This window comes from Manis javanica, chromosome X (assembly GCF_040802235.1).
Source record: "Manis javanica isolate MJ-LG chromosome X, MJ_LKY, whole genome shotgun sequence".
Classification (NCBI taxonomy): Eukaryota; Metazoa; Chordata; class Mammalia; order Pholidota; family Manidae; genus Manis; species Manis javanica.
This window is the reverse complement of record NC_133174.1, coordinates 25,843,656-25,870,977: the sequence shown is the minus strand read 5'-3', so window position 1 is coordinate 25,870,977 and position 27,322 is coordinate 25,843,656. Positions and strand designations below refer to the sequence as shown.

Below are 27,322 nucleotides of genomic sequence, written 5' to 3'. Positions count from 1 at the left end.
TCATTTAACCATTCCCTGAGGGAGAGACATTTTGGGTATTTGTTTTAGGTATTCGCAGTTTGGGGCTCTTCAACTGGTGAAGCTGGTATGAATGGTCATATGTAGGCCTTTGTGTGGGGACAAGTTTTCACTTTTCTGTGGTAAATAAAAGCTCAGGAGTGTAATTATTGGGTCACACAGGGGTTTCATATATTGTTTTGTCATCGTCATTGTTTGTTTTAAAAACTGCCAAATTACTTTCCAGAAGTGGTTGTAGCATTTTTCATTCTCAGCAGCAATGTATGAGTGATGTAGTTTCTCCACATCCTTACCACCGTATGGCATTGTCACTATTTTTTATTTTAGCAAGTTTGATAAATGTATAGTTTATCTCACTGTGGTTTTAATTTGCAATTCCCTAACGGCTAGTGATGATGAATATATTTTTATGTGTACTTGTCATCTCTGTATACTTTTCAGTAAGAAATGTCTTTGTTGTTTGCCATTTTCTAATTGATTATTTTTTACTTTATACTTTTATTTCTTTATTCTAGATACCAGACCTTGTCTGTACTCATGATACGCAACTATTTTCTCCAAGTCTGTGTCTTGTATTTCATCTTCTTAACAGGTTCCTTTGTACCGCAAAACTTTAAAAATTCTGTTGAAGTCCAATTTATCCATTTTTCTATTTATGGATTGTGCTTTATGTGTCAAGTATAAATAGTCCTTGCTTAAATTATAACTATTATCTCCTATATATGTTACTTAAAGATTTATAGTTTTATGTTTTATATTTCACATTTGAATTAATTTTGCATGACAGGTGAGACTTAAGTCAATTTTTTTTTAACTACGGTAGACGTTTATTTGTTCCAGCACCATTTCTTGAAAAGACTATCATTCTTCCATTGCATTGCTTTTATGCCTTTTTTCAAAAAGCATTGGGCGTATTTGCATGGGTAAACTTCTGGGTTGTCTGTTCCATTGTACTGATTTATAACTCTACCCTCCACCACTGTCTTGATTATTATAGTTATATAATAAGTGTTACTATTGGGTGATATGATTCCTCTTACTTTATTCTTCTTTGTCAAGATTGTTTTAGCTATTATAGGGCTATATCTTTCTGTATAAATTTTAGAATAAGCTTTTTTTTTTATGTCTGCCAAAAAGACCTTGCCAGTATTTTGGTAGAAATTGTGTTAAACCTATAAGTCAATGTAGAGAGAATCGACATTATTGTCATGTTAAGTCTTCCAATCCATTAACACAGTATCTCTCTCCATTTAAAATATCTTTGACTTCTTTCCTCATGCTGTGCTTTTTGACAGTGGGATTAAATTGTGTTTTCATATTTCTAATACACCTATTATGGTGTTGTCTATTACGTGTGTGATGACAAAAAGAAAGGGAAAATAGGAAAGGTTCCAAAATTGTAGTTTTGAAAGAGAAGCACTTTATAAAAAGCTAAATGACTATAGCTAAATATACACCATACATGTATGATATTGAAATAATTGTAAATGATAAGGTTATAATTATTTATAGAGAGATTGACAGAGACCTATAATTTTTCATGAAAGCAAAACGTCTTTTTAATTACATTAAAGTCATGCACCAGCGTGTTTTTTAATTACTCTTCTTTAGCCTATAGTTTTATGATGCATGTTGTAAAATGAAGACTGGTCCTTGTTTATATTCCAATATTAACCAGTAATTTCTATATCATAAAACAGACAACAAATTAATTAGAAAGAGCTCTAAATTTAAACATGGATTAAGAATGAATTCTTAAGTAATTGGAAACCCTAAATACATTATTTTGCATAAACTGGGAATGGTCTGAGTCATTTTCCCCACTTAATTATTTAGCTTAGCTTAAGCATTCAGATAATACAGCTTCACAGGTAATAAACTGGGGGGAAAAAACAGGCTTGATAACCAAGATATTTATATAAAGTTTCCAGCTTCATTGAGAGCAGGAAAACATTTCTGGCCATTTCCGTATCCCCTCCTCACAGTGGTCCTTATCTGTTGAAATGTTTCACCTTCTATAAAGGCATTTATTTCTAAAGTTTTGTTTTAAAGCATCTCTTTAGTTAAGTACAATTGGAAATTGATTTAGCTTATGGGCTAGTTTAAGGGCGCAGAGACCAGAATAAAATAAGACAGTCTGGAATCAGGCAAACTGATAGTTCATGTATATTTTTGTGATATGTGAAAAGGTCTTTGATTTACATATTTATGCAGAGTGGAGTGTGTATATGTGTGGAGTGTCTTATTCATACAACATACAAACGTATGCACAAATTTAGACCTTTTATCACTGATCAGAGGACTTTGTGACCAGGCAAACTGTTGTCTGATTCATGTTCTAAATGACAAGACATGCCATTGCTTCAGCAATTATTTCTGGAGTGAAAACTCCATATGTAGATCAGTATGGAGACACCAAACTTTAATCTCAAGTGCTTCGAAGTATTTTATACTCAAACCACTAGATACAGCCATGAAAAATGGAGAAATTGTTTTTATACCCGGAAACATACTTTATTAAAGTAACTGTGAATCCAATTCATTATCATCTTATACTTTCTTACTTCAAAGGGAAAAGACATTGATTTTTCTCATCTCCCTGTATCAGCTATGACTCTGGCAAGAAATAGAATCTGACCCAGATGGTTCAGTAAAACACAATAAAGGGCCTATTTGCAGACGTGTGGACAGGTTTAAAGGAAACTGTTGGGGTTTCTACAGATAACTGGTAGTTGGAAGTTGTTAGAAGTCCCCATCCCAGGTCTGGAGGGTCAAGTGAAAGTGATAGCATTTTCTGAATTCTGTACAAGATAGGGCAGTGGAGGAGGGAATTTCTAACAGACGTAAGGATGTAAGCTCGCTCTGTGATGAATAAATCCCAAAGATGATGGAGAAGAATGGGGAAGAAATGCCCCAGACCCTTTCTCCTTGCCTTTCTGTCCCATGTGTTTTGGACAAGATTAACTGAGACTAGTCAGGAAGGAGCTAAGGAGGTGCAGTTTATAGGGATCAGCCTGTAAGCATGCAGCAGAGCAAAGAAAGGAGGAATAACCCGTTGAGCTGTGCCAGCAAGAAGACACTAGAAATATCTAAAGTGCTCAAAGAAAAAAACTCACCAACGTAGAGTTCTGTATCAGTGAAGTTATCCTTCAGAAGTGAGAGAGAAATAAATACTTTATCAGACAAATAAACACAGGGAATCTGTTGCCAGTAGATCTGCCTTGCAAGACATGTCAGAAGAAGTACTTCATAAAGAAAAAAAAATGATGTGGGTCAGAAAGAAAAGAAGAGCATCAGATAAGGAATAAATGAAACTGAAATCATCTTGTTTTTCTTATTCCTAATGATCTAATAGCTGACCGTTCAAAATAATAATAGCTAAAGTGTATCGAATGATTTGCACTTATGGATAAGGTAAATGAATGACAAATGTTCCAAGGTTCGAGAAGGGGTGTTACAAGGTACCTATACTTCCTTTGGGGAACAAAATGTATTGAAGCGGGGAGCAGAGAGAAAATAGCACAATTCCCTACTTTACTCAGTGTCAGAACCATACCCTAACTGGTTAAACTTTACTTGGTTTTAACCATAAAATGTTTCATTTTATTCTCTTCCCAATAACTGAGGGAAAATAGAAAAAAAATGGGGTCTATGTCGTGGAAGTGAGAACTTAATACAGTTTATCTTTTCTAATGGATTTAACGACTGCTCCTAGCCTTGTCTCAATCCACAGATGTAATATTCTTCTGCAAATGTCCCTTTCATGGACCAATGGTATTATCATATTTCCCTGTTTTCAAATTGAGGATTTATTGAGGTAGAATTTCCCCAGGCCCCCTTTTAAAAATAAATGAGATTTATTCCTGTCTTTAGTCTTATCCTCTTCTCTAGTTTCTTAAAGGTACTATCCTAGAGTTTTGAAATCCTAAAACGTACTTCACTTACTGACATGAAGAGAAACATGTAGCTTTGAAGGCAAAGGTAATTAATAATGGAAAGGCCATATGTGTACACACGCACACACAACTGCACACACATTAAACTCAGGTTCAGTAACTCAACAGACTTCTCACTGTCTCAAATAAAGCTAAAAAAGAAAGCTAACCCTGAAACTATACAATAAAATTTTCAGTCCTTTAAAAAATGATCAATGAACTATGAATGCCTTACTTCATTTTTGCAATATCAATTGAATCCAACATTATTATGAGATTATTTAAGAAATAAAATTTAATATGGATAATAGACTATTTTCAAGTAACCAGACTTCAGATTTTCTAAACACTTTTAAAAAATTGAACAGAGGTTTGAGAAGTAAATCTATATAAACCTCTTTGCTTCCTCCTCTAAATTCAGTCCAGTTTTGAAACCTCATGTAAACTCAAATAAATTACTTTTCCATTGTTTCTGTAACAGGCTCCCGCATTCAGGCTTCAGTGAGTTAAGCCTTTGGAGCTCAGGAAAATTTTTGATCCAAATTATAAACAGTCATTATCTTTGAGGCTTTTGTTTGTTTATTTGTTCTTCCATTTCTTTTTTTAAGCATTGATACCTTTGAAATAGAACACAACTCAACTAAAAAGAATCAATCGCCACCTCGCCCCACCTCTCTCAATCTCAATCTCAAAACCTAGCAGAGAATATAGTATGCCAATGGCTTTATCTATTAGACACGTCCTCTCTAACCTCTCATCCCCAGAAGATTTGTCAGGACCCTAATGAAGCCTGAGCATCGGGGCCCCTCCACTTCATGGAACTCTCATGGAGCCACATGTTTGAAAAATACAAAGTACTAAACTGTCCTCATGTTTTCGGCCCTGCGTCTTTGGATGGCGATCACTGTCATCACTCGTTTCTTAGGATGACCCACTCAACCTGTACAAAAGCCTTATCAAGATGAAAACTTAGCCATGTATAGACAAAACCTGGTGATACTAGGAGCAGAGTAAGTTTTGTAACATGCAGCATTTTTTTTTTTTTTACTTTTTTAAAGGGAGAAATTAGGAAGGGATTTTGGTTTGAGCCTACAAGTTTGCTGAAGCTGCAATTTAAATGTCATCCACATAGATTTATATGATTTCCATTACTCTTTCATATGCAGTAATAACTTGGTATAGGCTTTCAATAAATACATGGTGCAATGTTTTTGAACGTTAAGTCATGCCAAAGTTTCATTTAGAATCTGTTTTTCCATTCTATTTCGTTTAAAAGATACCCGGCATTCTTATTTGCAGATTTGAAGTTTTCTTGAACTACAGGATCATAACATTTAACTGTGTTATGTTTATATAACCTATTTGCAGTAGCCTTTAAAATAACGAGGGGCAAAATAATAGACAATTGTAAACAGGCCATTGCTGCCACCTAATCTCCACTAGGTGTGACAGCATGTTTTACCTGTGTATTGTTTGTGTGCATTATGCCAGCGTTCTGTATCATGGGTCTGAAAACTCTGGACTATTGGCCAAACCCAGGCTACTATCTTTTTCTTTACACTTCTGATTTTGTAGATAATTGTAGATTCACATGCAGTTATCAGAAATAATACAGACAGATCCTGTGCATCATTTTACCCAGTCCCTCCAAGTGGTAATGTATTGTAAAACTCTAGTTCAGTATCACACTCAGAATATTGACATTAGTACAATCAAGGTGCAGAATATTTCCGTTACCACAAGGAGACCCCCATGTTGCACTTCTTGGCCAGATCCACTTCCTTCCTGCCCCTGCCTATTCCTTAACACCTGGCAACCACTAGTCTGATCTCTATTTGGATAATTTTGTGTTTTCAAGAATGTTACATAAATGGATTCATACAGCATGTGACCTTTTAGGATTGGCTTTGTTCACTCAGCAAAATTATCTGAAGATTCTTCTGGGTTGTTATGTGTATAAATAGAGGGTTCCTTTTTATTCTGAGGTAGCATTCTGTGGTATGGATGGACCACAGTTCGTTTAGCCTTTCCCCTGTTGAAGGATATTGGGGTTGTTTACAGTTCTTGTGTATTCCAAGTATATCTGCTATGGGCACTTATGTACAAGTTTTTATGTGAACAAGACTTTTCATTTCTCTGGAATCAATGCCCTGGAGTGAAATTTCTGGGTGTATGGCATTTGCATGTTTAGGTTTTTAAAAAGATGCCAAACTATTTTTCAGAGTAGATGTACCATTTTACATTACCACCAACAAATAACCCGTTTTACATTCATTCTTGCCAGCATTTGATGTTTTCGCTATTTTTAACCTTACTCATTCTAATATGTACATAATTATATTTCACTGTGATTTTAATTTGCATTTCCGTAACACCTAATGATGTTGAACATCTTTTCATGAGCTTATTTGCCATCTATATATTACTTTGGTGAAATGTCCCTCCATGTCTTTTGCCCATTTTCTAATGGAATTTTTGGGGGTTTTTGTTGTTTTGCGTTTATGTTTAATGAGTACTTTATATATTCTAGATACTAGTCCTTGGTTGGACATATAATTTCCGATGTTTTACCCTTACCTTGTCTTTTCATCACCTTAGGAACATCAGTTGAAAGTTTTGTTGAAGTCAAATTTGTCAGTTTTTCCTTTTATGGATCATGATTTTATTCTAAAATCAAAGAACTCTGCATAGCCCTAGATCCTAAAGATCTTCTCTTACATGTTTTTCTAAACTGCTTAAAATTTTATGTTTTGTTTGAAATTCACCATCTATTATTGGTTAATTTTGTATAAGGTGTAAAACTTAAGTGCTCTAGCACCGTTTGTTAAAAAGACTATCTTTGCTCCACTGAATTATTTCTGGATCTTTGTCTAAGTCAGTTGCCCATGTTTGTGTGGTTCTTTAGTCTCCCATCGATCTGGTGTCTACCCCACTACCAGTGCTATATTATCTTGATTACTGTAGTTATGTAAGAAGCCTTAAAATTGATAGGCTTGTTCTTCCTACTTTGTTCTTTCACAGTGTTTTTTTCTAGGTGTATCACCCTCCATGTAAATTTTAGAGCGACCATTTCTGTACCAATAAAAAATTTTGCTAGGATTTTGATTGAAATTATGTTAGCTGTATATCAATTTGAATACAATTACCATTACTATGTTGATTCTTCCAGTCCATGAACACTTTGTTTCTCCATTTATTTAAATGTTCTTTTGATTGATTTCTAAAGCATTTTGTTGTTTTCACATATAAGACCATTACATATGTTGTTAGATTAACACCGACTTTATTTTTTGTGAGATGGTAAAGAGTATTATATTTATAATTTCAATGTCCACATGCACATTGCTAGTATAGAAATATAATTGATCTTTGCACATTCATCTTGTATCCTGCTACCTTGATGAATTCACTTATTAGTTGTAGATTTTAATTTTCATTCCATCTGCATGTAAGTGGCAGTTTTATGTCATCCTTTTCCATCTGTATGGATTTATTTCCTTACCTTGTCCATTGCACCAGCTACAACTTCCAGCACTAAATTATATTGAATAAGAGTGATGAGAGTATATGTTCTTGCTTATTCACAATATTAAGGAAACAGCATTCAATCTTTAATTATTAATTATGAACTTCACTCTAAGGTTTATGAGGGTGCTGTTTATCAAGTTGAGGAAGTTCCAATATACTGCTATTTTTCAGAGAGTTTATTTTAGGAATAGATATTGAAGTTAGTCAAATGATTGTATTGCATCCATTGATAAGATTGTATGATTTTTCTTCTTTACCATGCTAATAGGGTGGACTACAATAACAATTTTCAAATATCAAACCAGTTTTACATCCCTTGAACAGACCCCATGTGATCTTTTAAAATATATTGCTGAATTTCATATGCTGACATTTTGTTAAGGAATTTTACTTTGATATTCAGAAGGGATATATATAGGTGTGTAGTTTTGTTCGCGGGGTTATTTGTTTTTGCTACTATCTTTTTCTCTTTTTCCTATCAGGCTATTGCTGGACTCATTAAATGTATTCAGAATTGTTGTTTTCAATTTTCAGCAAGAGATTGTATAGAATTGGTGTTAAGCCCTCTTTAAAAGTTTGGTAAAATTTTCCAGTGAAATTATTTGGGAACGTAATTTTATTTTTTGGGAGTTTTTAAATTATGAGTTCCATTTTATTATTAGCTATAGGGTAACTCAGATTATCCATCACATTGGTGATTTGCAATATTTTGTGCATTATGAAGAATTGGTCCATTTAATCTATATTGTCAAATACTTGTGTGAATAATTGTCCATAGTGTTTCCTTATTATCTGTTTTATGTCTGCCAATTCTGTAGTGATATTCCCTATTTTGTTCTTAACATCGGTAATCTGTATGTTATCAGCATTTTTCTGTGTTGCTCTTGTTAGCACTTTGTCAATTTTATTGATCTTTTTGAAGAATAAGCTCTTTTCTCATTGATTTTTCCTCTCTTTTTCTGTTTTCAATTTCATTGATTTCTGCTCTTTATTACTTCTTTCTGCTTGTTTTAGGTTAATTTTGCCCTTCATTTCCTAGATTGTTGAGGTGAGAGCTTGAATTATCAATTTGCGGTGTTTTCTCTTTTATATTATATAATTTAAGAACAGTTTTTAAATACATAGCTTTAACTTACATGACAATCTTTTGTAGTAGGCAGTGCATGTGGAGTTATCTTTAAAACCCCACCCCTCTGTTAGTTCCCGCTCCCAGACAAGTCTCCTCAAGCTTCTTCCATCTCATTAATTAACAAGTAGATTAACATGTAACATTTTTAGTACACTCCAAACATTTCCTCTTCAGGGCAGGGACCAGAAGTTATTACCTTAAATCCTGAATGTAGAACATGTGACCCTAATATAAGTTTGGTAAATAAATGCACATCCATTCTATGACCCAGTGCCACTGTTTTAAACGACTGTGGTCATCACACAGTGCCAAGGTTCAGAATCTCTTCTAACATGAACTTGCTAACAGATTTGGTTTGCCACCCTCAAAAGATTCAGTCTTCAAGTTTTATAATTATCTGTGATATAAATTCCTCTCTTCCTCCCATATGCCTGTTTTCTTTTTTCCAGCTGACACCACTGAGCCCCTATTATATACATTGCACTTTTGAGAACCAATGATATCAACATAAATAGTAGCAATCCTGAACATCAGGTTCACAACTGAGTAGTGAGGATGCATTCGTATCACTTGACCCAACTACAAATGGGACTGGGGGAAAGCTCAAAAATTCTTCATAGAGAAGGTAAATTTAACACAGCCCAGAAGGATAACGAAGCGTACAAAGTATACAAGATGGATACACAGACAAAGGATACAAGATGGAAACTGCAAGCAGAGGCAACAGCATACATTTAACAACGTGGTAGGCAGTGGGGGTGAAGCAGTTCAAACAGAAGACACAATTTTTGTTCTGATGGAGTTTGCATCCCAGCAGGTAAGATATACATTAAACAAATATCCAGATTTTTTATTGTACATACAACAAAGGAGCAAAGCAGCATGAAAGGAGAACATATATGATGAGTTTTTGAAACAATTTGAGATGTGATGGTAGGAAAGTACATGAGATCACTTCAGGAAAATTTAGAGATGTAATGTAGACTTGAAAAATGAAGGCAAGGACTAGGTTTCAAAGGATCTATTCATCCTTCATTATATTTTCCGCTAGGGAAGGATACCGAGAATCTTCCAAGACTGATATAGTAGGGCTGAACCTATGTGCTAATAATTCTTCACTTGTATTAATTGCCCTCCTCCCTACTACTACATCTATTTTATGGCATTCTCTGCCCTACTCTTTGCCCTGGGGGGCCTAACTCTTCATTTCCATCATCAAAACCTCCTGCACTCTATCAGCACATTGTGTGACAATGGAAGGAGATCAGAGGGCAGAAGAAAAAAGTTTAGGATATTTATTTTCCACTTTTATGTGCCTCACTAAATTCTCATAGGGGTCATGCATGTCTATTACTATTCAACAACGTTATTCCCTCTCTTTGACCCATCAGGCCTAAAGATGGAAACAACTTCCCAATTTTGCTATTACCTGGGAGACTCACCATCTTTTATTCATTCTCATCCCCCTGCCTATACCTCGGTCCATAGGTATTTCAACAAATAATTTTCTGTTGAATGCTTTTGAGTCTGCCTATTTCCTGCCAGGACCTTGACAAACCAAGATTGGTAATGGGGATGGAACTGTTCAATCTTGGTACTGATTCTCACTTCGCTGATACCAATGTTTTTAATTTCTTTGCACTTATAAAATCTTGGTTTCATTCAGAAATCTTTGAACACCTCATTAATTCCTCCACACATACCTCCTACAATGGCTGAGGATCAATTCATGAATTAGGCAGCCATTGCTTTTGCAACATAGGTAAGTTATTTGTGAGTTTTACTTATATCTAGTAACTAAGTAAATGTCGTCTGTCTGACCCAGTAGAAAGCATTGCTATGTAGTACCAAGTTCTGAAATCAAATCATTTTGCAAGTGTCAGAGACTTCATCATCTGTGGAAATAAAACTAAGAAAAGTTCTCAGTTTCACAAGTTGTAGCTCTGTTTTTGTCTGGTGGAAAAACATGTGAATGTTCATGAATGAGCCACAAGGTTCCAGATATATTTACTATTTTTAGTATTTAATAGCAAACATTTTACTGTTTTAATAGGAATTAAAATAATTTCAAAGCAATATAAATAGCAAACACACACACACACAATCTCAGGTATCAGCATAAGTTGAACGGGGAACCTGGTCTTCCAGCCCTAGTAGTAACCTAGCAGTAACAAGGGAATAAACCCCTTCTCATCCTCTCCCAAATCAGTGTCCTAAGTGGCTAGTTCAAACACAAGATTTAAATAAGATCCGGATCTGATAATGTAATATCTTAAATGTCTGGGTTTCCTTTTAAAATCAGTCATCAAACCAAGAAAGAGGGAAATCTCAACTTGACTGAAAAAAAAAAAAGACAACCAACAGTCACCTGCCTGAAATGACACAGATGACAGAATTATCTGCCAAGGATATTAAAGCAACCACTGTAAAAAAACTATCTCAATAAGCAATTACAAACTTGCAACAAAAAATAGAAAGTCTCAGAAAAAAATACGAGACATTTAGAACACAATGAAATTTTATAACTGAAAAATATAGTAATCAAAATAACATTCAATGATGGTCTCAACAGCAGATTGGAGGGGGCAGAGGGCAAAATCTGTGACAGAAAGATAGAACAATAGGAATTACCCAGTCTGAACAAGACAGAAAATAGACTGATAAAAAATGAACAGCTCTTCAGTGACCTAGAGGATTATAGGAAAAGATCTATGATGCATGTCATCAGAGGCCTGAAAGGAGAGAAAAAGAAAGTGTTGCTGAACAAGTGCTCACAAAAAACAAGGGCTGAACAATGACTACATTTCACAAAAGAGAGAAACCTACAGAATCAAGAAGCTGACGGAACAAGATAAACCCAAAGAGATCCCGCTCCCATCATGGGCAAACTTCTGAACACTAGTGATCAAGGAAAAAAATATTCAAAACAATGAAAGAGAAAGGACACTTAATCTATGGGCAAAAAAAAAATATCAAATGACAGCATTTCTTATAAGAAACCAAATAATCCAGAAGAAAGTCATGTGACATTTTTCATGAGATTAAAGGAAAGGATTATCAATGTCAAAAGAACAGAGGAGGCAAACATCCAAACACATTTTATGAAACAAGAAACACTCTGACACCAAAACCAGACACAGTACAGGAAAAGAAAATGACAGACCAATATCCTTCATACACACAGAGACAAAAATCCTTAGCAAAATTGGATAAATCACATTGACTACCTGAAAAAGAATCACATGATATCAGTGCAGAAGAAAACATATTTTGATGAAATTCAACACCCATTCATGATAAAAACTCTAAAATCACTGGGAATAGAGGAGGACTTCTTCAACTTGATAACATCTACAGAAATCTTATAGCTAATATAATGTGAAAGATTTTAATTCTTCCCAGTAATAGGATCAAGGCAAAGATCTCTGCTATTCTTTATAGTTCTAGCCAGTACAAAAATGCTAGAAAAGTAAAGAAGAGCATAGAAATCAGGGTGGAGGAGTTAAAACTATCCCTTTTTTGCAGATGTTAGGATGGGCTATGTAAAATATCCCAGGAATTTTACAAAATTACTCATAAAATAATGAGTCCAGCAAGGTCTCAAGATACAAGATCGACATAACAAAAATCAATTGTATTACTATATTAAAGAAGTAAAGTACAGGAAATCAAAATTTTAAATGTAATATCTTACAGTTACTCAAACAAATACTTATGAATCTAACAAAACATATATAGGATCTATGCTACAAATTAAAGAAAACTGATTAAATGAAACAGAGACCTAAGTAAACAGGGATGCATACTGTGTTCATGGACTGGGAGGTATAGCATAGCAAATATGTCAGTTCATACACCAATTAATCTATAGCTCTAACATAATTACTATCAACATATCAGCAACCTTTTTTTGTAATATATGAAAAGCACCAAACTGCTTGAATCCTATCTGCCTTATTTTTTCTGGCCTCAGTGACAATAAAGTACCCATAACTAGCACAATTCTCCACGTGATTTAGCTAAAGAGATTTTTTTTTAAAACACCGAAAAAATATATGCCTTCATAGAATATGTAACATTTCAACCATTATGGATCACGGTGGTGAAAGGAAGCAGAATTGGCCCAGAAATGATTTTCCAAAAGTCAATAAATTTGTGAACTTTATATAAATACCTTAGGTTTCAAGCCTGTTTCTTCTCAGCTTATTTATCCTGTAAAGCTCTGTTAATCATAGTGTTTAAAATTATGTTAAATGACTGGGTAAGTGGAAACGACTCATACCCCTCCCAATGTATATAAAATACTTCCATTAAGATTTTCAATTTTTTAAGAATTTACTTGTTACTCACTTTTAGGTTTACCATAATCAGTTCCTTCAAATTAATATTACACCCATTTTACAGTACAGGGATTACTGGGTAATATTAGAATATAAGCATGGATCAGTCTTCATTTTACATGTATATTAAAACTGTAGGCTAAAGAAAGTAATTAGAAAACATGCTGATGTTAAGCCTTCACTGTAATAAAATATGCTTTGCATTTCTTGAAAAAGTGAAGTTCTGTATTCATGTGTAAACAATTATAAATTTAAAGTGAATTTTTTTTATTTCTCTGTAACATGTGCTGCTGTTTGATAGCATTTTTTTGTTATCATTAATCTACAATTACATGGAGAACATTATGTTTACTAGGGTCCCCCTTTCACCAGACCCCCCACAAACCCCATTACAGTCACTGTCCATCAGCATACTAAGATGCTGTAGAATCACTACTTGTCTTCTCTCTGTTACACAGCCCTCCCCATTCCTCCCCCCACATTATACATGCTAATCGTAATATCCCCTTTCTTCTTCCCTGCCCTTATCCTCCCCTTCCCTCCCATTCTCCCCAGTCCCTTTCCCGTTGGTCACTGTTAGTCCATTCTTGGGTTCTGTGATTCTGCTGTTGTTTTGTTCCTTGAGTTTTTCTTTGTTCTTATACTCCACATATGAGTGAAATCATTTGTTATTTGTCTTTCTCCTCTTGGCTTATTTCACAGAGCATAATACCCTCTAGCTCCATCCATGTTGTTGCGAATGGTAGGATCTGTTCTTTTCTTATGGCTGTGTAATATTCCATTGTGTATATGTACCACATCTTCTTTATCCATTCATCTACTGATGGACATTTAGGTTGCTTCCATATCTTGGCTATCGTAAACAGTGCAGCAATAAACATAGGGGTGCATCTGTCTTTTTCAAACTGGAGTGCTCCATTCTTAGGGTAAATTCCTAGAAGTGGAATTCCTTGGTCAAATGGTATTTCTATTTTGAGCATTCTGAGGAACCTCCATACTGCTTTCCACAATGGTTGAACTAGTTTACTTTCCCACCAGCAGTGTAGGAGGGTTCCCCTTTCTCCACAATGTCGCCAACATTTGTTGTTGTTTGTCTTTTCGATGATGGCGATCCTTATTGGTGTGAGGTGATATCTCATTGTGGTTTTAATTTGCAATTCTCTGATGATTAGCGATGTGGAGCATCTTTTCATGTGCCTGTTGGCCATCTGGATTTCTTCTTTAGAGAACTGTCTATTCAGCTCCTCTGCCCATTTTTTAATTGGATTATTTGTTTTCTGTTTGTTGAGGTGTGTGAGCTCTTATATATTTTGGATGTCAAGCCTTTATTGGATCTGTCATTTATGAATATATTCTCCCATACTGTAGGATACCTTTTTGTTCTATTGATGGTGTCCTTTGCTGTACAGAAGCTTTTCAGCTTGATATAGTCCCACTTGTTCATTTTTGCTTTTGTTTTCCTTGCCTGGGGAGATATGTTCATGAAGAAGTTGCTCATGTTTATGTCCAAGAGATTTTTGCCTGTGATTTTTTCTAAGAGTTTTATGGTTTCATGACTTACATTCAGGTCTTTGATCCATTTTGAATTTACTTTGGTGTATGGGGTTAGACAATGGTCCAGTTTCATTCTCTTACATGTAGCTGTCCAGTTTTGCCATCACAATCTGTTGAGGAGACTGTCATTTCCCCATTGTGTGTCCATGGCTCCTTTATCATATATTAATTGACCATATATGTTTGGGTTAATGACTGGAGTCTCTATTCTGTTCCACTAGTCTGTGGCTCTGTTCTTGTGCCAGTACCAAATTGTCTTGATTACTATGGCTTTGTAGTAGAGCTTGAAGTTGGGGAGTGATATCCCCCCCACTTTATTCTTCCTTCTCAGGATTGCTTTGGCTATTCAGGGTCTTTAGTGTTTCCATATGAATTTTTGAACTATTTTTTCCAGTTCACTGAAGAATGTTGTTGGTAATTTGATAGGGATTGCATCAAATCTGTATATTGCTTTGGGCAGAATGGCCATTTTGATGATATTAATTCTTCCTAGCCAAGAGCATGGGATGAGTTTCCATTTGTTAGTGTCCTCTTTAATTTCTCCCTTAAGAGTGTCTTACAGTTTTCAGGGTATAGGTCTTTCACTTTTTTGGTAAGGTTTATTCCTAGATATTTTATTCTTTTTGATGCAATTGTGAATAGAATTGTTTTCCTGATTTCTCTTTCTATTGGTTCATTGTTAGTGTATAGGAAAGCCACAGATTTCTGTGTGTTAATTTTGTATCCTGCAACTTTGCTGTATTCCGATATCAGTTCTAGTAGTTTTGGAGTGGAGTCTTTAGGGTTTTTATATACAATATCATGTCATCTGCAAATAGTGACAGTTTGACTTCTTCTTTACCAATCTGGATTCCTTGCATTTCTTTTTTTTGTCTAATTGCTGTGGCTAGGACCTCCAGTACTATGTTAAGTAACAGTGGGGCGAGTGGGCATTCCCTGTCTTGTTCACGATCTCAGAGAAAAAGCTTTCAGCTTCTCGCTGTTCAGTATGATGTTAGCTCTGGGTTTATCATATATGGCCTTTATTATGTTGAGGTACTTGCCCTCTATACCCATTTTGCTGAGAGTTTTTATCATGAATGGATGTTGAATTCTGTCGAATGCTTTTTTAGCATCTATGGAGATAATCATGTGGTTTTTGTCCTTCTTTTTGTTAATGTGGTGGATGATGTTGATGGATTTTCGAATGTTGTACCATTCTTGCTTCCCTGGGATGAATCTCACTTATTCGTGGTGTATGATCCTTTTGATATATTTTTAAATTCGGTTTGCTAATATTTTGTTGAGTATTTTTGCATCTACATTCATCAGGGATATTTGTCTGTAATTTTCTTTTTTTGTGGGGTCTTTGCCTGGTTTTGGTATTAGGGTGATGTTGGCTTCATAGAATGAGTTTGGGAGTATTCCCTCCTCTTCTGTTTTTTGGAAAACTTTAAGGAGAATGGGTATTATGTCTTCTCTGTATGTTTGATAAAATTCCAAGGTAAATCCATCTGGCCTGGGGGTTTTGTTCCTGGGCAGTTTTTTGATTACTGCTTCAATTTCTTTGCTCGTAATTGGGTTGTTTAAATTTTGTGTTTCTTCCTTGGTCAGTCTTGGAACGTTGTATTTTTCTAAGATATTGTCCATTTCTCCTAGGTTTTACAGATTGTTAGCATATAGGTTTTCATAGGTTTTCATAGTAGTCCCTAATAATTCTTTGTATTTCTGTGGAGTCTGTTGTGATTTTTTCTTCCTCGTTTTTGATTCTGTTGATGTGTGTTGATTCTCTTTTTCTCTTAATAAGTCTGACTAGAGGCTTATCTATTTTGTTTATTTTCTCAAAGAATCAGCTCTTGGTTTCATTGATTTTTTTCTATTGTTTTATTCTTCTCAATTTTGTTTATTTCTTCCCTGATCTTTATTATGTCCCTCCTTCTGCTGACCTTAGGCCTCATTTGTTCTTCTTTTTCCAATTTCAATAATTGTGACGTTAGACTATTCATTTGGGATTGTTCTTGCTTCTTTAAGTGTGCCTGGATTGCTATAAACTTTCCTCTTAAGACTGCTTTCGCTGTGTCCCACAGAAGTTGGGGCTTTATGTTGTTGTTGTCATTTGTTTCCATATATTCCTTTTTTAAGGAATCTCTATTTTTAAGGATCTCTATTTTAATTTGTCATTTGTTTCCATATATTCCTTTTTTAAGGAATCTCTATTTTTAAGGATCTCTATTTTAATTTTTTCATTGATCCATTGATTATTTAGGAGCATGTTGTTAAGCCTCCATGTGTTTGTGTGCCTTTTTGTTTTCTTTGTACAATTTATTTCTAGTTTAATACATTTATGGTCTGAAAAGTTGGTTGGTAGGATTTCAATCTTTTGGAATTTACTAAGGCTCTTTTTGTGGCCTAGTATGTGGTCTATTCTGGAGAATGTTCCATGTGCACTTGAGAAGAATGTGTATTCTGTTGCTTTGGGATGTAGAGTTCTGTAGATGTCTATTAGGTCCATCTGTTCTAGTGTGTTGTTCAGTGCCTCTGTGTCCTTACTTATTTTCTGTCCAGTGGATCTATCCTTTGGGGTGAGTGGAGTGTTGAAGTCTCCCAAAATGAATACATTGCATTCTTTAATTCTACATTTTGTCCTTTAATTCTGTTAGTATTTGTTTAACATATGCTGGTGCTCCTCTGTTGGGTGCATATATATTTATAATGGTTATATCCTCTTGTTGGCTGAGCCCTTTATCATTATGTAATGTCCTTCTTTATCTCTTGCTACTTTCTTTATTTTGAAGTCTATTTTGTCTGATACTATTACTGCAACACCTGCTTTTTTCTCCCCGTTGTTTGCATGAAATATCTTTTTCCATCCCTTGATTTTTAGTCTGTGCATGTCTTTGGGTTTGAGGTGAGTCTCTTGTAAGCAGCATATAGATGGATCTTGCCTTTTTATCCATTCTATTACTTTGTGTCTTTTGATTGGTGCATTCAGTCCATTTACATTTAGGGTGATTATTGGAAGATATGTACTTATTGCCATTGCAGGCTTTAGATTCCTGGTTACCAAAGTTCAAAGTTAGCTTCTTTAGTATCTTACTGTCTAACTTAACTCACTTATTGAGCTGTTATAAACACTGTCTGGTGATTCTTTATTTCTCTCCCTTCTTATTCCTCCTCCTCCGTTCTTTATATGTTGGGTGTTTTATTCTGTGCTCTTTTGTTTTTCATTTAACTGCTTTTGTGGCTATTTGATTTTATTTTTTGCCTTTAGTTAGTATTTGGTTGGTCTCTGCTTTCTTTGCTATGATTTTATTTTCTCTGTTGACATCTATTTAGTCTTAGGAGTGCTCCCATCTAGAGCAGTCCCTCTAAAATACCCTGTAGAGGTGGTTTGTGGGAGGCAATTCCCTCAACTTTTGCTTGTCTGGGAATTGTTTAATCCCTCCTTCATATTTAAATGATAATCGTGCTGGATACAGTATTCTTGTTTCAAGGTCCTTCTGTTTCATTGCATTAAATGTATCATGGCATTCTCTTCTGGCCTGTAAGGTTTCTGTTGAGAAGTCTGATGATAGCCTGATGGGTTTCCCTTTGTAGGTGACCTTTTTCCTCTCTCTAGCTGCCTTTAAGACTCTGTTCTTGTTCTTGATCTTTGCCATCTTAAGTATTATGTGTCTTGGTGTTGTCCTCCTTGGGTCCCTTGTGTTGTGAGTTCTGCGTACTTCCGTGGTCTGATCGATTATTTCCTCCCCCATTTTGGGGATGTTTTCAGCCATTATTTCTTCAAAGACACTTTCTATCCCTTTTTCTCTCTCTTCTTCTTCTGGTACCCCTATAATGTGGATATTGTTCCTTTTGGATTGGTTGCACAGTTATCTTAATATTGTTTCATTCCTTGAGATCCTTTTATCTCTCTCTGTGTCAGCTTCTATGTGTTCCTGTTCTCTGGTTTCTATTCCATCAATGGCCTCTTGCATCTTATTCATTCTGCTTATAAATCCTTCCAGAGATCGTTTCATTTCTGTAACCTCCTTCCAGACATCATCCCTTAGCTCTTGTGTATTTCTCTGCAGCTCTGTCAGCATGGTTATGACCTTCATTTTGAATTCTTTTTCAGGAAGATTGGTTAGGTCTATCTCCTTCTCAGGGGTTGACTCTTGGATTTTTGTCTGTATCAAATACGTTTGCCTTTTCATGGCGATAGAGGTAGTTGTGCCGGGCTGGCGCTGTATGTTAGCTAGGATAACGTCCCTTCTTGCTGGTTTGTGGCCTTCCTGTCCTGGGAGAACAGCGACCTCTAGTGGCTTGTGCTGGGCAGCTGCGTGCAGCCGGGGCCTCTGATTCTTGCCTGGCCACTGTGGAGTTAAGCTCTGCAGTTGCTATAGGCATGGCCTGCCTCAGTCTGCTGCTCCAATTTGGCGTAGCCACGTCAGAGGGGAGACAGGCAGGAGGCTGTTTATCACCGTGAGGGGCCACCGAGCAGCGCTGCTGCCCAGGCAGTTAGGGCACCCGGAGTTCCCTGGGATTCCTAGCTGCTGGGCTAAGTGTCCCGGGATGCTTCCGTCCATCTGTGGGATCCCTGGCCCTTTAAGACTTTCAAAAAGCACTTGCTTTTCTTTGTGCCCCGGGCTTCAGCTGCAGAGACCCACTCCCATGTCTTACTGTCCTGTTCCCCTAGTATCCTGCACACCATGCACTGTGTATCTGTGCTCTGTTGTGGATGGCTACGGCTGAGTGTTTAGCACTCCTGGGCTACCTCTCTCTCCCTGCTCTGACTCCTCTCCTCCCACTGGGTGCTGGGGTGAGGGGTGCTCGGGTCCCACTTTGCTGCGGCTTTTATCTTACCCCCTTTGTGAGGCGCATGGTTCTCGCAGGTTTGGTTGTAGTCTGGCTGTTGTCCTGTGTTTTCTGGTCTCTCTTTTAGGAATAGTTATATTTGTTATATTTTCAAAAATATATCTGGTTTTGGTAGGATATTTCCGCTGCTCTACTCAAGCCTCCATCTTGACTTCACCTCAACTTTAAAGTGATTTGAACAATGTACACATATGGTGCATGTTTAGTTAATGGACATTTTTAAAATGTGCTTCTTTTCAAAACTATCATTTGGGAACTTCTGCTCTTCTCCCTTTCTTTGTGCAATCATATGCATAACAGGTAGTAATGCCATTGTAGGTATATTAGAAATGTGAAAAAACAATCTAATCATAATATAAAGCACTGTTAGAAAATATAGTATGATGAAAAAAATTAAAGATGACCTAAATATTGGAAATATCTGCTGTGGTAAATGGATTAGAAGACCCAATATGGTGAAAATGTCAATTGTCTCCAAATTGATCTATTTAATATAACTCCTACCAAAAGATATTTCATAGTCTGATCTGTAACCTCTTTGTAAATCAGCTTACTCTAAAATTTATATTGTAAGACACAGGACCAAGAATTTCTAAAACAATTTTGTAAAAGAAGAAACTGGGAGGAAGAACTCCACCTAATGCTGAGGCATATTATATATGCACAGTAATTAAGGTGGTGTGTAATTGGCAGAGGGATAGACATATTAATCAGGATAGAACCACAATCCCAGAAACAGCTGCACACAAATATGCCCAACTGATTTTTGACAAAGGTACAAAAGTTGTTCAGTGGAAGGAATAACTTTCTTTTCAACCAAAGATGTTGGAACAGTTGGAAATCGGTAAGAAAAAAAATCATCTACCTAAACTCCATACCTTATACAAATATGAACTCAAAATTGATCACAGACTTAAATGTAAATATAAAATGATAAAAAAAATTAGAAACAGAAAGTCTTCATGAATTAAGGCTTGGAGAAAAATTCTTAGACATGACACTAAAAGCACCATCCATGTAAGGAAAAAAATGTGATAAGTTGGACATTAAAAAATTAAAAGCTTTTGCTTTGGAATTGCCCTATTAAGAGGATGAAAAGACATGGTACAGACTGGACGCAAATGTTTGTACACCACCTATCTAACAAAGGACTCACATCTAGAATATACAAGGAAAATTTCAAATTCAGCCATTAAATATGTAAAGTGAGCAAAAGATGAACAGACATTTCATTGAAGGGTTTATTCAGATGGCAAGTAAGCTTGATAGAAGATGTTCAATGTCATTGACTATTTGGGCAACTCAAATTTAGATAGCCATGGTGTGTTCCTACACACTTATAGTAAAAATAAAAAATACACAAAATTGACAACACCAAACCCCAAAGAGGATGCATGGAAAATGGATCACTCACATTGCTGGCATATATATAAAATCGCACAGACCCTCTGTTGTACCATGGCAGTTTCTTTAAAAAAAAAACATACATTTACCATATGACCCAGCAACTGTACTCCTAGGCATTAATCCCAGAGAAGTGAAAAAAATGTATGTGATTGTTTTACAACTTTATTTGTAGCAACCCCAAACTGGAAATCACCAAAATGCCCTACAAGAAATGAATGATTAAACAAATTAGTACATGATAACATGGAATACTACTCAGCAGTAAAAGTAAACAATTTGTTCATGCAGATAACTTGAGTGGATTTCTAAAATATTATTGCAAACTGAAAAAACTAATCTCAAAAGTTCCCATACTGAATGATTCCATTTATCTCACAGTCTTGAAATGACAAAATTACAATGATGGAGATCAGATTAGTGGGGGAGGGTGTTTAGTGTGACTTCAAGGGGGTAGCACAAGGAAGATCTTTATGGGGATGGAGCCACTCTGCATTGTGATTGAGGTTATTACAGAAATCTACATGTATGATAAAATGACAAATACATGTAGATACACACACACACACACAGATTGTATCATTGTCAATTTCCTGGTTTCCATATTGCATTATGCTTTTGTTAAGTGTAACCATTGGGGGAGACTATATGAAGAGTATATGTGACCCCTCTCTACTATCTTTGCAACTTTTTGCAAGTCTATAATTACTTAAAAACTAAAATAAATTTTTAAAAACTGCACTCTACCAATTATTAACATCAGGAACTTCAGCAAATTCCTTCGCCAGTCATCTTTATAATAGGGCTCCTAAGACCTCCCCAATGTAGTTATTGTAAGGACTAAATGAGAGAGGTAAGTGACTAAGGACCTCAGGAAAATAGTGACAAAGTCTGAACTAGAATTCACTCTACTTGGGCTAAATTTTATATAGTGTGCCTTTCACTTTTTTCAGTTATTTTAAGTGTCTCTTCTTAGCTAGATCATAAAACCTTGAGGGAAGTATATGTATTCCACACTAATGCAGAATTTATTGTAGGTGCCTGATAAATTCTGATTACTGACTAAGACTGAAGGACTAGATGTACCCAGGGCATTCAGATCTGATGGTGTTTGGTACTTCAGATGTCAACCAAGACAAGTTTTTGGTGTATTTGGAGCCACATATGTTTTTGAAAGCATACACTTAGGGTTTTTCAAAATTGGGCATGTGTTAGAGTTACCTGTAAAACATGGAGTACTGGGTCCGACTCCTAGAGTTTCTTATTTTACAGGTCTCATGTGCACTTTTCTTTCTAAAATGTTCTGATGTGATTCTGATGCTTTGTGGACCACACTTTACAAATAAAGGATAAACTATACATATGCCTTGACCTAAATGTGGGTTTATATCTGTAGGAAACTCACAATGCAAAGTGTACAGAAACTTATACATTATTGTACCCTATCTCACAGGACACTGATGCTAACATGCAGGCTTGGTTCCGTATCAGTCTTTAGACTTTATTTTGTTTTGTGAAATTGTTTATATGCATATTCAGACAACCACACTAAGGAGAGGAAATGAGATGACCTATGGAGAAGAACATTTCAAATCTATACTGTTATCTCAAATTAAAATTAAGCCTTATGTTTTGTTTCATGTAGATTTTGTTGGGAAAATGGTGATATTATGGTGATGAATTTCTAAGATACAAAATTTATGATTAACTATTAAGGTAAACGTCATAGTGCACCTCCATGTCAGTTCTTTTCTATTTTTATCTCTAATTTATTTTGTGCCAAGCAACTGAACATTTGACATAGAAAAATGAGTCTGTCACTTTAACGAATGGTACTATAAAAACATTCAAATAATTTTAGCAGAGATTTCTATAATTGCAAAAGAAATACCAATTTCCAAAAAGGGTTACCAATGTTACCTATAAATATTGGCTTTTACCTGGAGCATTAAGAATAAAAATAAGAGACGTCTTCGATTGGCAAAGAATGGTTTACAAATATGCCGCATGACGTGTTACAACTGTGTTCATTTAGTACAGAAAAAACTTCTTTTGAGAACCATTAAATAATTCATCACTAACTCACTAAGGGAATGGTGTTTTAATAATTGTCACAAAAGAAAGTGAAGAGAGCTTTGTTAGCAAAAAAGTTTCATTATATGCTCCAACAGAAATTTTGCGTTTTAGGAATATTTTTTCATTGCATTATAAGAGTGTTCTTCATTTTAGCAGCATCCTTGTCCCATGAGACCTCTCCACATTCTGCCTTCAGAGGTCAGCTGTTACGTTTTGGCTGTCTCTTCTCTTCTTTAGACTGTTTGGCATCATCAATACATGACTTTTGATTGGATCCCCAGGGTCGATATTAAATGTGGTAGACAGTGGATGCATAACAAATGTACAGATTATTCCAGGCATTTTATTTTTTGTTCAGTACAGTGAAATCTCATCTAGTATTGTTGAGAGAGCAAAAAAAGGAAAGACATTTAAAAGTCTGTTCTGGATCAGTGTTTTATGATCTGTTATTTTAGAAACATGCATGGAAGTCACAGAAAGTATTGTTGTAGTTTATAGTGGAGAGTTTTTATGTTTAGAAAGCTTTAAGAACAGGGACTCTGTCCACTGTACTCTTCTGGTTGGGATATTAATCAGGACACAGTTGAATATTATTTGAATTCACAGAGTTTGCCATGCTGGAAGCACAACCTTATATGTCGTGGCCATGAGCAGTCCTATTATGGGAAACCAACTTGAGAGAAAAGGCGGGTCACTCAGTTCTGCGCAGGTCCTGGAATTTGAAATATCTAAGGGCCTCTACAGAATCCTGGCATCAGTTACTATGTTGACTCACTCAGTGTTGGGATCACTCACTTTCCCCTTACAGGACTCAGATCTTGGAGGCAATTAGTTTCAGAGAAAAACGAATAGGAAAAACTGAAGTGTTATTTTTTAAAGGCTGCTGAAGTTGTTTGGTTTCTCATCATTCCTAAACCTATCGGAGCAATAAAGCTGGGTGAAAATTCACCAGGATTTTTATCGCTGCCTTGATATACACATTTTTTTTTCCAAATGCTGTGGTGGGAAGAAGTAGAAGACTGTTGTAAGTACAAAGAAACTAAAAATATACATTTTTTTTTGCCATGATGTAACTTTTAGTTTGTGGCACTTACTGATTAGGCAGATTGATTTTAAATTATTATGGTAGTTTGTGAATAAGTAAAAATGTTATCTTATATGTACTGTACACATATATGTGCAGGTGTACAGTTTCTCACTGGGAAAACTTTTCAGGAGAAATGAGGTAGAGTTTAACTTTTCTCTTTGCAAATATAGCCAAACATATCTTCCTTACTTAAGAAACCACTGAAGTACTGGAGTATACATAACTGGCCTAGAGTATTTGTAACAAACCATTTGAATTGCTGTGAAATAGTCTGTGCATCTGTGCTATCTTGATGATTTGGTACTTTGGTATTCAGTAATGGTTACATGGGGGGTAGTGACCTGTCACATTCTCAATGAACTTATTGCTGTATAGGAATGACATGTGGAGGTCTCAAGATTAGAACAATTTTATTGGGCTCACATATCATGGGGGAAAATGAAGAATAAAATGAATTGTGATGGGTAAGTAGAAGTTGAGAAAAGTATTGATAAATATTTAATTTCAAAGTTGCTTTCTCATATTGCATTTAGTATTTTGAATGTTCTTTTCTGTAACAGATCATGAAAAATTTTCCAAATAATGATATGATCTGCACTGGCAAGTGACCAAACACTTTGTTGAAAAACAACATGAAAACATGAGGGACTTGTAATTATATTTCTCAGTCAAGTCACCGTGGTGGTTCATGCCTTTGATGACCTAGCTTTTTAGTAAAGCTTTCTAGTTTGGCTTTTATGTAAAGTACTATTTTGTTTATTTTAAGAAAGTCATGATGACTAATGAAAAATGTAAAAATTGACTGTGGCACAGCAGTAAAAATGATATATAAAAATAATACATGAGAAGTACAGTGTGTCCCAAAAAGATGGATGAAAGGGGCTCTCTGTTCTTTTTTCCCTACCTATGACTTGAAGATTACAGTTATTCTGAAATAGATATGAGGACAAAGCCTGTAATTTAGAAGGAAGAAAGGAAATCTCTCCAAATAAGTCACTCTTCAAAACTTCTGGAAAAAGACTCACAACAGAAGTTTTGTCTCTGAGAAAAGTTTGTGGGGAAAAAAATTACATTGTCCACTTATTGATTTCACACTAGATGCTACCAGATTTTATAGCAAAACATTTTTTTGATATAATTCCCCTTATTTAATAAATTTCTTTGTTAAGCATCAAAATTGCTTTCTGAGAAACTATTCCATTTCTGTATTACAAAAGTACAGTAGTGTATATTTGTTCTTTGCAGTACACATACTGATTGATCAATGGATATTATCTATGAAATTAACACCATAAACCAGTGTGTAGAGCAATTTAGAAAGAAAAGCAGCTATGCAGTTCTGGGATGAAGCAAGTTGATAGCTACTCTGTGCTTTGCCATAGATGTTCAAAGAACTTTTTAAAGTCTTAATTAGAAGTAGAAGAAAGCTAATCTTTTTGCAATAAGCCCTGTAAGACTTACCTATAGTACATTTTAAAACTCTCAGGTAGTACTTATGCTATATGGCAATGCGATTGGTAAGAGAAAATGAAGATACATTTGCAAGAGTATATTGTACACTAACTTTTACTAGTTGACAACACACCGCTATTTGAATATATTGACATTTGAATGCAGTTTTTTAAATTGCCTTCAAAAAATCTTTGAAGAGTACATTTGGTCAGTTTTTTAAGCAAAAGGTTGCCAATTTATAGAGAAGATCACTATATTAACATAAGTACGGTTTACTTTTAGAATTACTTCTATATTGCAGTGCAAAGAATTATCCAAATAGTTCACTGCAAGCACATTTTATTTGCATTTTTTATTTTATTTAAGTTATCTTGAGGTCTAATAAAATCGTCTTTTAGAATTTCATTTGCAGTCTTTTAAGAGCATCTCAACTCTGAGAAAGAGATTGCTCATCTAAATAGATAATACACTTTTTAATTTCATAAGTTTCCTGTATGTCTTACATGGCCTAACATTATAGAAAATACAATAGAGAATGTCATGTAGAAGTTACTGTAAACTAAAAAAAAATTACCAAGTGTTTTGTACAAATTTACTTAAGAAAAAAGGTGTTGATACTATTCCAGGTAGACAATACTGAAATTCATCATTTGGATGGAGCTATTAATATGGTTTCCTCTTTAGTCCTGAAGTATTCATTCGAAGTTCTTGTAGTCCAAGTCATTTGCTACATGTGAAACAATTTGTCAAGTTCTTAACCATTTGTGCAGTTTAATAAAAGAGATTAAAATCTTTATTTTCTTGGAAGTCAGGTGTTTTTTTAATTCTATTTTATTATCTTTCATCATGGCTTTATCACAAGAATAAAACAAAGTGATTTCTCCAAGTTTCCTTCCCCTTATACCTGCTACTGTAATGTTCTCTTAACTTATTAAAAATAATTAATCATATTTTCCACTTTTCTTTCATTCATTGCAAATACAGGAATCCTGGTATTTTGGTGTGAGCATATATGTTTACATAAACACATATATACACAATTAAATCACAGAGTACTAAGTTACTTAAGGACGACATTGAAAATTAATTAGAAATTAACCCTTCTTTAAAGACAACTTTGTGGTCTTGTTTTTTACTTTCTATTTCAAACAGATCATTTTTTAAGAAATGAGAAATAAGACTAATGTGTGTTCTCTCTGTCCAACACACCATGAAGGAGCAGACCTAGGTTTCATGGGGCCTAAGGTTTTACTGTTGGAGGGAGGGGACTCTTTTAAGAAAAATAATGCAAATTAGGTAGGACTTTGGGAGGGGCCAGTATAAATGAAGGGCCTCAGGCCTTAAGCTTTGAAATTTTCGTGGGACATCACCTCTGCATGAAGAGATTCCTTGTGGTTAAATATTTTCCCAGTTGCATTTAAAATAAAACTTGTTGCTAGTTCTATTTCTTTAAGGAGTATATTTCTCAAAGACAGGCTCTTATTTAATGCAGATTAGAGGGTTAAAAGAATTTATAGCAGTAGGAATTTGACATTCCTGCCTTTCATTCTGAAAAGACACATTGATTAAAGTGATGTCAAACTCAGTTAATGGAGGCGGTACAGTTATTTAAGATATACAGGGTATGTAATTTGAAGGAAAGCCAAATCACACTGAGAAAGAATAATGATGACCTTGGTTTATTTTTATATAGTACATTCAGGTTTTGATTGGATGCAGAGGGAAGCAGTGCTTTTCTTTCTCACAAAGTCCTCCTGTAGTCCTAGGAGATTTGGGTTCTGTTATCAAGACAGTTGGTTCATATTGGAACATTCTGTTGGGAGGATCATGTGCTGCACTATGGGAAATGAGAAGACTTTTTTGTATTAAAGGCAACCAAACTCCACAGCAGAATTCCATGAAAACACTTCTCTTTGAGGAGTAAGCTCCATGCAGCAAACTGGTCCCCAGAATACGAACAAGC

General features: G+C 35.3%; 1 protein-coding gene across 10 annotated transcripts in view; it reads left to right on the top strand.

Moving 5' to 3' along the window:
* DMD (dystrophin) overlaps window positions 1–27,322 on the top strand; it is a 2,259,748-nt gene that overhangs the window by 93,921 nt on the left and 2,138,505 nt on the right. For 9 of the 10 annotated variants that reach the window (XM_036992004.2, XM_036992005.2, XM_036992003.2 and 6 more), the window contains exon 1: window positions 23,591–23,844. The exons of the other annotated variant lie outside the window; for it this stretch is intronic. In XM_036992004.2, the coding sequence (XP_036847899.2) occupies window positions 23,814–23,844 (31 nt within the window). In that variant the 5' untranslated portion in view covers window positions 23,591–23,813. Of the gene's footprint in view, window positions 1–23,590; window positions 23,845–27,322 lie in introns of those variants that run through there. 10 annotated transcript variants of the gene reach the window in all.